At 41.9% G+C, this 14696-nt stretch overlaps 1 protein-coding gene and 2 pseudogenes across 1 annotated transcript; 1 reads left to right on the plus strand and 2 right to left on the minus strand.

Moving 5' to 3' along the window:
* Positions 1 to 3268: 3268 nt before the first annotated feature.
* Positions 3269 to 5601, plus strand: LOC116211547 (probable acyl-activating enzyme 1, peroxisomal). The gene is made up of 2 exons (XM_031545988.1): positions 3269 to 3747; positions 4029 to 5601. The coding sequence occupies exons 1-2, from the start codon at positions 3394 to 3396 to the stop codon at positions 5469 to 5471; spliced, it is 1797 nt and encodes a 598-aa protein (XP_031401848.1). The 5' UTR covers positions 3269 to 3393; the 3' UTR covers positions 5472 to 5601.
* Positions 5602 to 5621: 20 nt separating this feature from the next.
* On the minus strand, positions 5622 to 7877 carry LOC116211087 (annotated as a pseudogene).
* Positions 7878 to 11596: 3719 nt separating this feature from the next.
* LOC116210368 lies at positions 11597 to 13975 on the minus strand (annotated as a pseudogene).
* Positions 13976 to 14696: the final 721 nt, after the last annotated feature.

Below are 14696 nucleotides of genomic sequence, written 5' to 3' on the forward strand. Positions count from 1 at the left end.
ATTTTCTTTCAATTTAAAATTTATTCGACTGACTTTTCCTCATAATTTTTATATAATAAACAACGATCATAATTAGATGATCGTGGCATTACACAGTTTAAACATCAAGTCATTTGGTTTATCCATGACTTTTTTTTTAATCTTTCAGGAATATATTTAATTGATAACGCGAATTGGATAAATTTCTTTTTTCTTTAGAAATCTTTTAATGCTTATTCTTGATTTTTGATATAATAATTTAATGTAATTATGCAATAAAAATAAAATAACAGAGAAATTTAGAGAATTTAGACAGTTGAGATTTTCTTAATTACAGGATGAATGCTATGAAGATTTGCACTTCCTAGAAACACTAGTGAAAATGCATTTGTGTTGCACTTGATGTCAATTAAGCATGTAGCTAAATTAATACTACTTCTTTTTACTATTTTGTCTTTAAATTTCTCAAAAGTAATTAAATTTTAAATTTTGTTGCTTTTGAAAATTTATTTTGAATTTGTGTTATATTCGAACTTTAATTTTAAAATTCCTTGCATTTTAAAAATTATTCAGAGTTATACAAATTTTTATTTTTAGTTTATTTTACTATTCTTTACAGTTTATTTTTCTAAATTTTATTTTATTTTTTCTTAAATTTTATAATTTTTTCTTTTTCTTGGATTTTATGCAATTTATTTTGTTTTTAATATTTTTGATTTGTGCCGACGTCATCTAAGGGAGCAATTGAAGAGATGCATCATCAAGAACTAACAGCTTCTGATATTTTACCAAGAGCTGAGGCTCTCGAATAGAGACCTATAGATTTCACTCTTCTATTTTAATATATTATATATTGATATATTGATATTGATGGACGCATTCCATGATCGTTTGAAACTTTAAATCGTACTGATGTGATTTCCGATCATTTGACCAGTATCGAAATAGGACGCTTGAGCAAAGATAGCAGGGTGTTACGATCTTACCATCCTACGAGCGATCCTACAGCCTTGTTGGCCAAAGCCGGAGTCGTGGATGTTGATGTGAGTTGACATTGTCCACTAGTAATTTCTGGCCATATTATATTATATCTTTTTTTTTTACTACTGGTATATTATCATGTCTTTCTTTGTCCATGTCAAGGTTGATTCAAATTTTGATTAATGAATCTCGAATTTGAATTCGAATTCGAATACTGTTGAGAGGATTTGTCTGATTTGTTGAATGGTGCCACTGCCATGTTGAAGACCACTTGCACACAAGGGCGGAGCTGGGATTTCCATTCAGGTGGGGCAAATCAGTGTTATCAGAATCGTACCGGACATCAAACCGATCGAGGTATGAGTTCATGAGTTTATAGGTTCAACCGGGGTCGATAGGTCGGATCGCATGTTTAATTATAAAATAAATAAATATTTATTATTTTAAGAAAATAGTATAAAATACAAGAAAATTGTAATGGGAGGAGCATTTAGGTAAATTCACACGACCGAGCATGTTGAAAGGCCCAAGCTGCACACACACGCACACTCTCCCTCCCTCGTCAAGCGCCCAATGTCCTCAATCCACACTTTTTAATTGATTAATCTTTTATTTATAAAAGGAAAATTAATAAATAATTAAAAGGAAAAAGAAAAATCAGAAGGACAAATAGTCAAATACCAACGAAATGCAGAAACCGGCAAAAAAAAACCCACTCATTTGCGAAAGAGGGGGGAGAGAGCAATTCCTTCGTCTTCTTCACAGTTTCTTCCCTCTTCTTCAACCTCCTCTCAGGTAATTCTTCCCCTCGCCACAGTAATTCGAAGCTTTGCGTGCCGGAATTAGATTGTGTCTGCCGACCCTTTTCTGCAAACTTTGTTTCTTGGCGGATAGCACGAAGAAGAAAGGCAAAATAATGGCGGTCCCTAAAGCAAATCCGAAGTTGGAGAGCTTATTAATGGCGGTCCTGCTGGGTTCTGATAACCCCTATTGAGAATTCATCATAAAGTTGCCATTTTGATTGCTGGGTTCAAATCTAAATCTGCCTAAGAAAGGTGGGGCGAAAAATTCGAAGCCGACGAGGTAAGTGGTAAGCTCCATTGTTGAGATATGCCCAGCTCGAGAAAGATGGCGGTAGGAGGAAAGGACTGGGTGGTTTCTGTTCAGCTGCTTCTTCTTCCTGCTCTGCTTCTGCTATTTCTAGCGACGGTCGGGGAAGCCCAGTCGTCGGGGACCGAGAGCATTAGGGTGTGTTTGTTTTTTAAAAATTATTTAACTCAACTCCACTTATCTTCAATTCAATATCGCAATCATTACTTTTTTATTTTTAAATTTTTTTTTAACCATTCAATTCAATTTTTAATATTAAATTTTCTCAACTATTCATTACTTTTTCACAATTCAACAACACAATCATTACTTAATCATTACTTTCTCTCAATTATTTATTACTTTTTCACACTTTTTCTCATAATTCAACAATATAATCATTACAAACCAATTAAAATCAAAATTCAACTCAACTGAACTCTAAATCCAAACACACTCTTAGTGTTCTAATAAATGCGGGGTGAATTCCAGTGTAACACACTGGGTTTGAGGTGAGGAGCGAAGATGAAGAACAGAAGGAAGAAGACTAGGATTTTCGATTCAATTCTGCAATTTTGCTCCTTTTTGATTTCGGGTCGGGGGATTTGGTTCGGATTTTCTTTAAAAATTTTGAACCCATGTAACCGGCCGGTTCGAATGGATTCAATGGGTTTATCTAAAAACCGGCCGATTTTTTGAGTTCATCGGTTTTTTTTGTGCATTTTCGGTTTTTAAGCTAAACGGACCGGACATAGGTCTGGTTTCCAATCCGATCGGTCGAACCGATCGATCCTGTCCGGTTTTGATAATACTGGGGCAAACTCATACATTTGGGAGAAAATTTAAAAAATTCAAAATTCAGGAGGGTAAAATATTAATTTTACATAAAAAAAACTTCATACTTTTGGAGTAAAATTGAAAGAATTTAAAGTTTAAGGGGGCAATTGCTCCCTTGCCAATACATTGGCTCCGTCCCTGCTCGCACGGGATATATGATGGACATACCTATCATAATAAACAAAAATGGCAAAGACAACCCTCCTTACCATTTATCAATCAAGAAAAAGGAAAATAATTAATAAATAACTAAAATCAAGAGGTGGCCTTATAAAAATAATGGTCTAGCTAGAAGAATATAATTTCAATTTACAAACTCGAGGAATATGACGTGGATTTACCCAAAAAAATATTAAATAACTAAGACCACTTCATATTCGTCGAGTTTGTAAATTGAAATTATTTCTTCTAACTAGACCACTACTTTTATAAGTTCGCCTCTTGGACTTTGCTCCTCCCAAATCTCAGGCTTTCTTATACGAATTTCGAAGAAATTTCTCTGTAAAGATGGGATTCCCCATGAGCAGGTTCCTCTTCAAGGACTCTCGAGCTCTCCTTGCTTCCCAATTCAACCGATATCTTACAGTGATCAATCGGAGCCTCTGCACCGAATCGGACCGATGGGCTGCGGGGGGTTGGCCAGAGCCGGAGTCATGGAAGTCGATGGAGGGTCTCGTCCGGTGCTCGGCCAACCACGCGCCGCTGTCTCCGATCAGCTTCCTGGAGAGGTCAGCTAAGGTCCACAGGGACAGGACATCTCTGGTCTATGGTCCGGTGGAGTACACGTGGGGTGAGACTCATGCGCGGTGCGTGCGCTTGGCTTCCGCCCTGGCCCAGCTCGGGATTTCCCGTGGGGATGTGGTGAGTGAGTAGAATTCTCCCTCTAATCCATGCCTGGGTGATTCTGTTGATTGATGTTGTTTGTGGTCACTGGTTAGGGCCAAATTGATACATTTGCAACAACAGTGGGACCAGTTTGAGTTTTCTTACATGCCATTTTGAGACTTGTTTCAAACTGCACAAGGAACCCATGAGAATGCTTGGTCTGGAAATTGATCAGATTAGTTCAAATTTAGTTGCATTATTTCTTTCCCCTCCCCCTCTATTCTGCTTTCTCGTTTACGGCTTTGTTTTAATCACAGGTGGCCACTTTAGCCCCGAACGTGCCTGCCATGTACGAGCTGCATTTCGCGGTGCCGATGGCTGGCGCAGTTCTCTGCACGCTAAATGCCCGCCATGACCCTGCAATGGTCTCGGTCCTATTGAGACATTCAGGGGCGAAGCTCATCTTTGTGGACTATGAGTTGTATGAGATTGCCCGAAGGGCCCTTGACCTCATTGGAAAAACCGGAACGGAATTACCGGTCCTAGTTGTTATTTCCCAATTGGATGGCTCTGATTCACCCTCTTCTCATTCCGCTCACGAGTCGTACGAGGATCTTGTTGCAGGTGGGTGCGATGACTTCGACGTGTTGAGACCCAATAGCGAGTGGGATCCGATAAGTATAAATTACACCTCTGGTACAACCTCGAGGCCTAAGGGGGTGGTGTATTGCCACAGAGGCGCTTATCTCAATTCCATCTCGACGTTCCTCCTCCATGGCATGGGGCCGCCACCCGTCAATTACCTGTGGACCGTCCCGATGTTCCATTGCAATGGATGGTGCCTCACTTGGGGCATGGCGGCCTTAGGAGGCACCAACATTAGCCTCCGGAAGGTCACTCCAAGGGGAATTTTCGACAATATAACTCGACATGGGGTGACCCATATGGGTGGGGTCCCAACCGTCCTGAACATGATTGTGAATTCTCCAGCGACTGATCGTCAGCCACTTCCCCATCCGGTGGTGGTCATGACCGGTGGCTCACCACCCCCGCCTCAGATTCTCTCAGGGATGGCTGAGTTGGGATTCCAGGTTTCTCACCTATACGGCCTCACGGAGACTTACGGACCGGGGACATATTGTGACTGGAAGCCCGAGTGGGACTCACTGCCGAATGAAGAGAAATTTAGGATGAAGGCCAGACAAGGATTTCAACATCTTGGGCTGGAGGAGGTTGATGTTCAGGACCCAATCACGATGAGTAGCATCCCGGCTGATGGGCAGACTATCGGAGAAGTAATGTTTAGGGGAAACACGGTAATGTGTGGATACTTGAAAGATCATGAAGAGACCAGGAAGGCCTTCGAGGGAGGCTGGTTCCATAGTGGCGATCTTGCAGTGAAGCACCCTGATGGGTATCTCGAAGTTAAGGACCGATTAAAGGACGTCATTATCTCAGGAGGAGAGAACATAAGCTCGGTTGAGGTAGAGACAGTCTTATATAGCCATCCGGCGGTTCTTGAGGCTGCAGTGGTGGCTCGCCCTGACAACCATTGGGGCCAGACTCCGTGCGCGTTTGTGAAGCTGAAGGAGGGATGCCAAATAAGCGATTACGAGATATTAGATTTTTGTAGGGCCCGCCTGCCTCACTACATGGCTCCTCGGACGGTTGTGTTTGAGGACTTGCCGCGGACCTCGACGGGGAAGGTACAAAAGTTCATCCTTAGGGAGAAAGCAAAGGCCCTAGGTAGCTTGTCTTGAACAGCAAGAAGGACACAACCTCAATCAAAGCTCCCATTTGTGATTACAATACCCAAAATTTTAACAGGAGTAATAATTCCGATACAATGAGTTTCAACTATTGATGCAGCACAAATGGTTATTCTGCTTACATTGAGAAATGCATCCAGATCCGACCTCAGCATTCATGCTCGCCTCAGAGGGCCCCATGTAGGGTCCAGTCGAGTCGGGTAATGTAAGTATTGATAAGGGAGCCGCAGTACAAATGGTTCCCGATCTTTAAGCTTGCAGAGACTAATGTCCATCCGGAGTCATAATAGTGCGCGATCAGGTTTCCTTCAAGGTCAACCAAAAAAGGCCCACCGTTGTTCCATTGATATGGAATGGTAAGGTGCTTGTGCAAGATAGCGAGCACTTACCTGATAAAAGGATATTTCAACACCAGTTCCCATGTAACGCTATTCCCCTGCAAAAAATCAGACGATCAAATGAAAGTCGACACGAAAAAGTCCCATGGCTTAGAACGTGAAGCAATAACTATAGGATCGCTTTATTCCTTAATCTTATAATTTAGTTTTCGATCAATCGGCAAAGTCTCTTCCGTATACTGTATAGGATACATCCGACAAAAATATTCACGAATTCCAATACACAGAAGTTAGTCATTAATTTTCAAGCAGCATTGATGAGGACTGCACCGCAAAAGGAAAACGTTGGACCTGTGCTAATATCATACTGGGAAATCGAACGACTGCAGATAATTAAAAACCTACCTCAGGGAATAAAAAAACTAATGAAAATCATCGAGCTATCGTTCCCAGCCAGTACTAGCTTGGTAACATTTTGTGGTACTGTTTCAAACGCATATACTGATTTTCTGCCACTATGTGACTAGTCAGGGCAATACAAAAGATGGAGTCAAGAGTTTTCTTACTTGGGTGAGCTCAACCCAGTAATGACCTTCCTGGTCACACCGTATGTTGTCGGGCATACCCGGCAAATGGTCAATGAACTTATCAACTGTACCATTTTCTACAGTAAGGACATTTGATTTCTACAGCATGGTCATTGGTAATATCAAACAAGAAACATAAAAAATTAACAATTGAAGTCCGGATTTAATTCTCAAGCTCATGTCATGATAGTTGAGCACAAGTTGAAAAAGAGCAGAGAACGAGGACCTGATTCCGACCCAACTTACATGAGCGTTTCGCAAAACACTACAAAATCTTGATTCGGGGAGACTGCCACTCCATTGGGGAAATGGAGGTTATGAACCAGCACCTCAGTCCTCCTCGTCCTCGGATGAAAGCTCATGAGTCGCCCGTGGGGTCTGCCCTCGAGAAGGTCTAGGGCAGCCTCTTTCGGGCCATACTTTTGAGATGCATCGGTGAAGTATATTGTACCAGCGTCTGCAACATCCACGCCATCCACTAGCTTGATCTTCACCCCCTCTGCTTCGTTAGTTAACAGCTCCATTTTTCCATTTTTTCTGAGTCTGAGAAGCCCCTGTTTTTGCAATACCAACTAATTTTTACCGTTCAAAAAGAACTTGGAAAGTTAAACATTTACTCCAGTTATTTTGATTGTAATCAATTTAGTCCTCCAACTTTTTGTGTCGTCACAGATTATTTGTTACTTCACATTTTTGGTCGCCCCTAGAACCGTAGGCAGCTTTCATATAAACATTTCCTAAACGATCGTAGCATGTGAAATTTTGAAGAATATACCGGCCGACCTTTTCGATGTCCGTCACAATAACTTCTTTATGCCCATCGAGGACAAGCCCAATTGGCCTGCCACCGGTATTGACCCAGTTCTCCACCACCGAGTCATTCAACCTTACTCGCTTGACCCACCCATCAGCGCAGCCCGTGTAGATGAGCCCCCTTCGGGGTCATAAGTGTCAGCACCCAATTTCGGTCCATCGGCGCCGCGGGGGGGGGGGGGAATTTGTCATTTCCCAATTTATCACCTTTTCTTAAAAAATATATATATATTCAGGCGAACAGGGCAGGGCCGAGCAGCGCTCACCGGCTGCCCGTGAACCGCCGGCCCAGAGAAAAAAAAAATGTGTTCGGGCAGGTCGGGCAGCGCTCACCGGCTGCTCGCAATCCCCGCCGGCCCGGAACCCCCAAATCGCGGATTTTCGCGATTTTCTCCAAAATCGACCAAAATCTTAACGGAAAAGGGGAAGAGATTGCAATTAAATGGACAGAAAAACAATTCGGATGCACACGAACAGAACCCAGTGAGAGAAAACGGGAAATTTGCTCTCGTTTTGGGGAATTTTGAAATCGGTCGAATTCGGAACCATCGCCGGAAAATCGCAAAATCTTCCCCGATCCCGACCGTTTTAACCCCGGTGAAACCCAGATCGACCACGGCGAAGCATCGATGGTGTCCAGAACCGTCACCGGCGTCCATTCCAGCCCTCACCGCGGCATCCAGGGGCGAGAACCGCCGCCCGCAGCGTCGTCGCCGCCGTTCCCGGCGATCCCGACAACCCGTCGGCTAACCGGCCTCTGCCCATTTCTTTTGCTTCGCAGGCCCAACCCAAGTCCATTCGGCCCAACGCGCCTAGTCCGGCCCAGCGCTCTTCCGGGCGGTTTCTCCTTGGGGCGGGTCCAATCCGACCCGATTCGCTCGGTGATTTTTTTTATTTACAGAATCACCTCTCAACTTTCCAAGCTAGGTAAATTCTAGACTTAGTGGCATGATTAGGGCTCATTTCCTGAATATTATTGCTTGCTTGATGGATATAATGTGAAATGAGCGCTCTTTGATTGCGTGGGTGATCGGATTTGTCCCGAACTCGATTTTACGAACTTTCTATTTTGTCACATTTTAGTCCAAAGGACGCATTTTATTTTATTTTATTTATTTTAGATCTACCCTGAACTCTAAAATTATTTTCAATCAAGTCCCGGTCACTTTACTATTTTCAATCAGTCCTTGGATTTTCCAGAATTTTTCTAAACATCCCAAAGAGCTTTTCAAATTGTTTCAGTTTAGTCCTGGGACCATTTTTCACCCTTTTCAGATCTGCCCTGAATTTCAAAAAATTCTTTTCAATCAAGTCCCAGTCATTTTACTATTTTCCAATCAGTCCTAGAATTTCTAGAATTTTTCAAGAATCCCAAGGAACTTTCCAAGTTGTTTCAGTTTAGTCCTGGGGGCATTTTTATTTGTTTTCAGATCAGTCAAGATTTTCGAATTCATTTCAAATAAGTCCTAGGACGTTTTCAGTAATTTTTACACTGTCCACAATTTTTTTTAGTATTTTCAAATCAGTCCCCAATTTTTTCAGAATTTTCAAATCGGTCCCCGAAACTTCATCCGAATTTTCAAATCAGTCTCTGCTCTTTTAAAATCGTTCAATTCAGTCCCCTAGACATTTTCTAAAAATATCCAACCATTTTCTACTTGGATCACCCATCGACAATGTATGTGCCCCATTTAAATATTTTATTTTTGTAATTATATGTATACAATGTGATAATGTCGAAAATTAGAGTTTATCGGGCGATCAATTAATGGCCATCTCGACGACTCGAAATTCGTAGATTAACACATTCGGCAAATTTCTAATCAACCTAAAATTCTACATACGGGATAATCGGGACGTTAAATTTGGCTAAATTAAATCACTTGACTCTTTTAAATGAATTGTACAAACCGATTAATAATCTGTAATCACGTCGACAGTTCAAGAACTGTTAGTCACTCCCTTTTTAAATTCACAATTTCAAAAGCATTGAGATACGTGCTACGTAATCTTGATTTTTCATACACACACATATTTTTTCGATTCAAGGGGGATGACTATCGGTTCTTGTCCTGCCGTCACTTTAGTATAGATTTGTGTTTAGAACGGGTTAAAACATGGAAAAACAAATTAATCTCAAACTCGGCTTAAATCAAACTTGGGCAATAGTCAAATAGAGGGTTAGGTTTTGGGTTTTAGGTGAAAATACTCTTAATCTGTAAAAACCATATTGTCACAATACATAATTATCTAAAAATAACCCACACATTCGAGACTTGACTACAGACATCATGTCTGTCGGGTCCCTTAAAATAATGCCAAATGCTACACGTCCTCTCCATCACCCCGTTTGTTTGTTTTAGGGTAGGATTTGCATGCCAAGATACCTCGGTTAATAATCGGTTAACTCACGTAAATTCGGTAATAAAAAAAACCCCATTGTTTGTTTATTTATGCTTACTTGTTACATTTGGGCACTTGTTTGTTATGCGGGTCGAGCCCGATCCTTTAGGACACGATTCACACAGTGTCCAACGCCCATAACCGTCGATCACGGGTCTAATGCCCCTACACACCGAGTGCGCATTTAATTTAATTTTCGATCTTTTCCAAAACTATACGGTGAGCATGAGTGAAATCATGGCCGAATGCGAACCGACCGGGATTTAGTCATTGTAGCTTGTCTTTTATTTATTTGAGAGAACAATGTAAGGGTTTATGATGTGTATTTACTCATGTAATAATCCCGGTCGGAGAGTGGACGGTTCAAGTGTCTCTTCGAATTTACGGTGTCAAAACGGGCGAGTCGAGTGCAACTCTAAATCATGCGGTAAATAAATAAAATGGCAAGTCTACCTAACTAGAGTAACGAAAGGGCTTGTGGGATATAGGCCCACACGTAATAGAACCCCCGAATTCGAAATTTTCGGTTCCGTACAAGACCATTGCCTTAGCATACTAGGTGTATCCATACCCTTAGACCCGGGCAACTCACCGGCCCTCGACCTTCGGGTCGTAAACAAGTAGTGGCGACTCCTTCTCACGTGCATCCATCGCGCGTCCCCGGGAAGGTGGACACTCCCAAGCCGCGTTGCATAGGCGCGTGCATGCGTGACCCGACGAGATGAAATTCGGGTGCGCACAATAAGCAATATCCTCTGGACCTTGCAGTTTCTGCTCACCAAACCTATGCGACCTGTCCAGCATGTGGATGTTTACTCGCTGAGCCGCCACCGGCAGGTGGCCAATCAACTCATGGAGAGGCAGCTCGGCCGGGTCAAGTGACTCCTGGTGGAAGAGGAATATGGCGGGTAATACAGGGAACAAGATCAATAGGAAAGCGAATGGTCGCCATAGATGGTGCTTGTTTCCTGATTTGGAGCTCGACAAGTTGATTCGGACATTGGAGGCGGCTCAGTGGTGATTCTGCGCAAGAAAGTGCACATCATTGAGATTGTGATTATAGATAAATTGGGAATGTTATACTTATCAACTATGTAAAATTAAAAAAAAATCATCAATACTTTATAAGAGAATCATAATTTCGAGGGTGTTTGCTATGAGATAATCCATATGGATTACTGGATTACCATAATTGGCTAAAGCAAATTACTAGTAAAGTAATCTAGATGTAATCTACTTTCTCATTCAGCCAGTAATATACTTTTATCTGTAGGGAGTGACTATCTACATCAGCAGCAAGATTATCACTAATGTATAACTTTATCAATTCATACCAAACATGATAATCAACATTACCAGTACTTTTAAAGATGGAAATTTATCTAAATGGTAATCTAATTACTAGTAATCGAAACCGCACCTTCTATCAAAATTAAAGTTGAACTTGCCCTGTCAGCGTACCCAAAAAAAAAATGTCGGGATTGCTAATGACCACAGCATCCTCGTACACCATCCCAATTGCCCATTGGTTTGCTCCTCACTTTGTATCTTCAATCTTGAAACCGCTCTGTTTGCTTGCTCTACCCTGCTCTATGCGTAACAGAGCAGCTGGTGCAGCTGGAAAGGGAAGATAAGACCCACCAAGAACGGTACGGTCACTTTTTTTTGCTGAGCTCTTTCAACTTTCTGGTGGCTACATGTTACTATGCGCTGAAGGATTGGAGATTCCGCCACGGAGGAGGAGGAGCGAATCGACTCGTCCTTTTATAATTTTCAATTAATTAATAACATATTTCATGGAAAATTCATCAATATTTCTTTTTTGTGGACAAATCTATCTATATTTACATTATAATTAGTACTCATATTTGATTTGATGAAAACAATTTTACATCTTCATTTAAGAAAAAAGATTGAAGGATTTATGCATCGAACTCAAGTCATAATAGTTATCCACTTCCCGTTCTAACATATGTTGGGAATTCTCTTCAATTAAAAATGAATTAGTGTCTCTCCTGGCTAGAAATAAACCGACATCTGAGCGAACAGCAGTTTTTTGTTAATAGACGTCTAAGTGAAGCAGTAAAGTGGACCACGACGGGGAAGATACAGAAGTTGATCCTTAGGGAGAAAGCAATGACCCTTGGTAGCTTGTTTTAAACAGCGAGAAACGGGGCACAACATCCATGAAAGCTCCCATTTGTGATTTACAATACCCAAAATTTTTACAGAGTGAGAACTCCGGTACAAGGAGTTCCCACTATATGTTTATGCAGGTCTTAGTCGATTATTGTGCTTATGTTAATAACTGCATCCAGACCCGACCGAAGCATTCCTGCTCGACTCAGAGGGCCCCATGTAGGGTCAAGTCAAGCCGAGTAATGTAAGCATTGATAAGGGAACCACAGTACAAATGGTTCCCGATCTTTAAGCATCCAGTGACTAATGTACATCTGGAGTCATAATAGTGGGCGATCAGGTTTCCTTCCAGATCAACCATGAGAGCTCCGCCGTTCCCTTGATATGGAAGGCTCAGGTACTTCTGCAAGATCCAGAGTGCCTTTCGGATAAAAGGATATTTCAACACCAATTCCCACGTGAAGGTATTCGTATTCCCCTGCAGAAAATCACATGAGAACCTGAGTTTCACCTCATTCATCTGTATGCCAAGATTTAGTCAATTCTAGAAGAGGTGAACAAGATTGCAGAGAATTATTAGAGCTTAGAATTTAGTTTGTCAGTCGACGTAGTTTCCTTGAGCGCATCATAGAGAATGCATCGTAGGAAAACATCCACAAATTGATTTGCAAACAGCATTGACAGGGACCTTGTGGTATATGGGGAACCTTGGACCTGCCTTCATATCAACCTAAGAAATCTAACTGTTACATAATTAACAGCCTAACTCGGGCAAGCATAAATCGTAACAGAGCAATGAAAAACTAATGAAAATCATTGATCTATTGATTTTATGCCTCTATGTGACTAGTCATGCCAGTGCAACAGATAGAACAGGAGTTTACGTACTTTGGTGAGTGCAATCCAGTAATGGCCTTCGCCATCGTACCGGATGTTGTCAGGCATACCCGGCAAATGGTCGATGAACTCATCGACAGTACCACTTTTCATGCCACTAATGTAATACTTCTTGCATCTGTTCCTGCAATGTCAGCAAGGACATTTGAGTTCTTCATGGTAGTATCTAACAAGACATCAAATATCAACAAATTGAAGTCTGAATTCAATTCTCAAACTCATGATAGCTGAGCACAAATTGAGAAAGAGCAGGGAGCACGTGCAACCGAGTGTGAGGACCAAATGCCAACCAAACTCACATGTTAGTTTCGCAAAACACCACAAAATCTTGATTCGGCGAGACGGCCACTCCGTTGGCGAAATAGAGGTCACGAACCAGCACGTTGGTCTGCTTGGTCTTCGGACAGTAGCTCATGAGTCACCCATGGGGCCTGCCCTCGAGAATGTCCCGGGTAGACTCATTCAAGCCGTACTTGTAAGATGCATCCGTAAAGTATATGGTACCATCTTCTGCTACATCCACACCGTCCGCTAACCTGAACTTCACCCCCTCTGCCTTGTCCGTTAACAGCTCCACCGTTCCATTTTCACTCAGTCTGAAAAGCCCCTGTTATGCAGTACCAATAAGTTATTACCGTTATATATAGCAATTGGAAATGTACAAAATTAAGTCCCGCTCTTTTCGCTTATGACAGATTTAGTCCTTCAACTTATCTGTTTACTTTTTGGTCATTCCTAGAACCGTAGCTAGGCAGCTCTCATATCAAGATACCCTGGACCATACCAGGTGAAATTTTGAAGAATAAACCGGCCAACCTTTTCAGTGTCCGTCACAATAACTTCCTTGTGAGGACCGAGGACGAGCCCGAGTGGCCTGCCGCCGGTGTTGACCCATTCTTCCACGGTCGAGTCGTTCAACCTTACTCGCCTGACCCATCCGTCAGCGCAGCCCGTATAGATGATCCCTGATTCAGGGTCGTAAGCAATATCCTCTGGGCCAGGCAGTTTCGGCTCACCAAGCCTCTCCGACCCATCCAGCATGTGGCTGTTCACCCGCTGAGCCACCACCTGTGGGCGATCGGTCAGCTCATGGAGGGGCAGCTCAGCCGGGTCAAGCGAGTCGAGGTGGAAGAGGAATATGGCGGGTAATATGGGGAACAAGATCAATAGGAAAGCGGAGGGCCGCCGTAGGTGGTGTTTGTTTCCCGGTAGTTGTGGAGCTCGAGAGGCCGTGGTTGAGTCGGACATATTGGAAGGCAGCTCGTTGGTGATCCGATGGAGAAATACGGACGTCATTCTTTTATAGATAAATTAGGGAAGCTAATACTTTTTTGTTGTTTTTGGGTAGGTGGGGAAGTTATCCTTTTCAACTGTCGAATATAAAAATGGTAATACTCCGAAGTTGAATTCGAATTGTATACAGGAACTATATGAATTGATTTTTTGTGAATGGGTCCCTCCCAATTTTTATGAATGGATTTCACTCCTACGAGGACTACATTAGACCGGAGTATATATTTTCGGTTACAAAGGAGTCTTAAAATTTATACAGTGAAAGAAAAATGTCAAATAACTAATAATTGAACACGGATAGTTTAATAAGTGCCAAACCTGCGACCCTAAGTCAAGAGCCCTTGGAGAGGCAATAAGAACATAAACTTATCAATTTAGTAAGGCAAATAGCAGTAAATTTATGAATATTTAAAGGACCATATAAAAATTTCCTCAGAAAATCGGTCCCTCGGCCCTCTTCGGTCCATTTTGGACATGCACCACTTCCTTACGCATCTTTTGATAATGTGTTTTTATTTCCTCTTCATCTATTGCACGCGTAAAACCCAAAAATAAAATGATAACATAAAAATGTTCAACTTTATCAGGTCAAATAGCATATATTACATGTATATAAACTATATATAAATAAGTGTTCACATGAAAACGCCATAAGAAAGCTAAATCCTTAAGAGTGCTTAAAAATCCATATTTAGTCAAACGCTTCTATAGAACTTGAACAAGTGCAATTATTAGAGGTGTAATCG

This window comes from Punica granatum, chromosome 6 (genome assembly GCF_007655135.1).
Source record: "Punica granatum isolate Tunisia-2019 chromosome 6, ASM765513v2, whole genome shotgun sequence".
Classification (NCBI taxonomy): Eukaryota; Viridiplantae; Streptophyta; class Magnoliopsida; order Myrtales; family Lythraceae; genus Punica; species Punica granatum.

Coding starts and splice junctions, on each gene's coding strand:
- LOC116211547 (XM_031545988.1), top strand. CDS start 3,394: ATGGGATTCCCCATGAGCAGGTTCCTCTTCAAGGACTCTCGAGCTCTC. Junction 3,748..4,028: donor GGATTTCCCGTGGGGATGTG/GTGAGTGAGTAG, acceptor TTTTAATCACAG/GTGGCCACTTTAGCCCCGAA.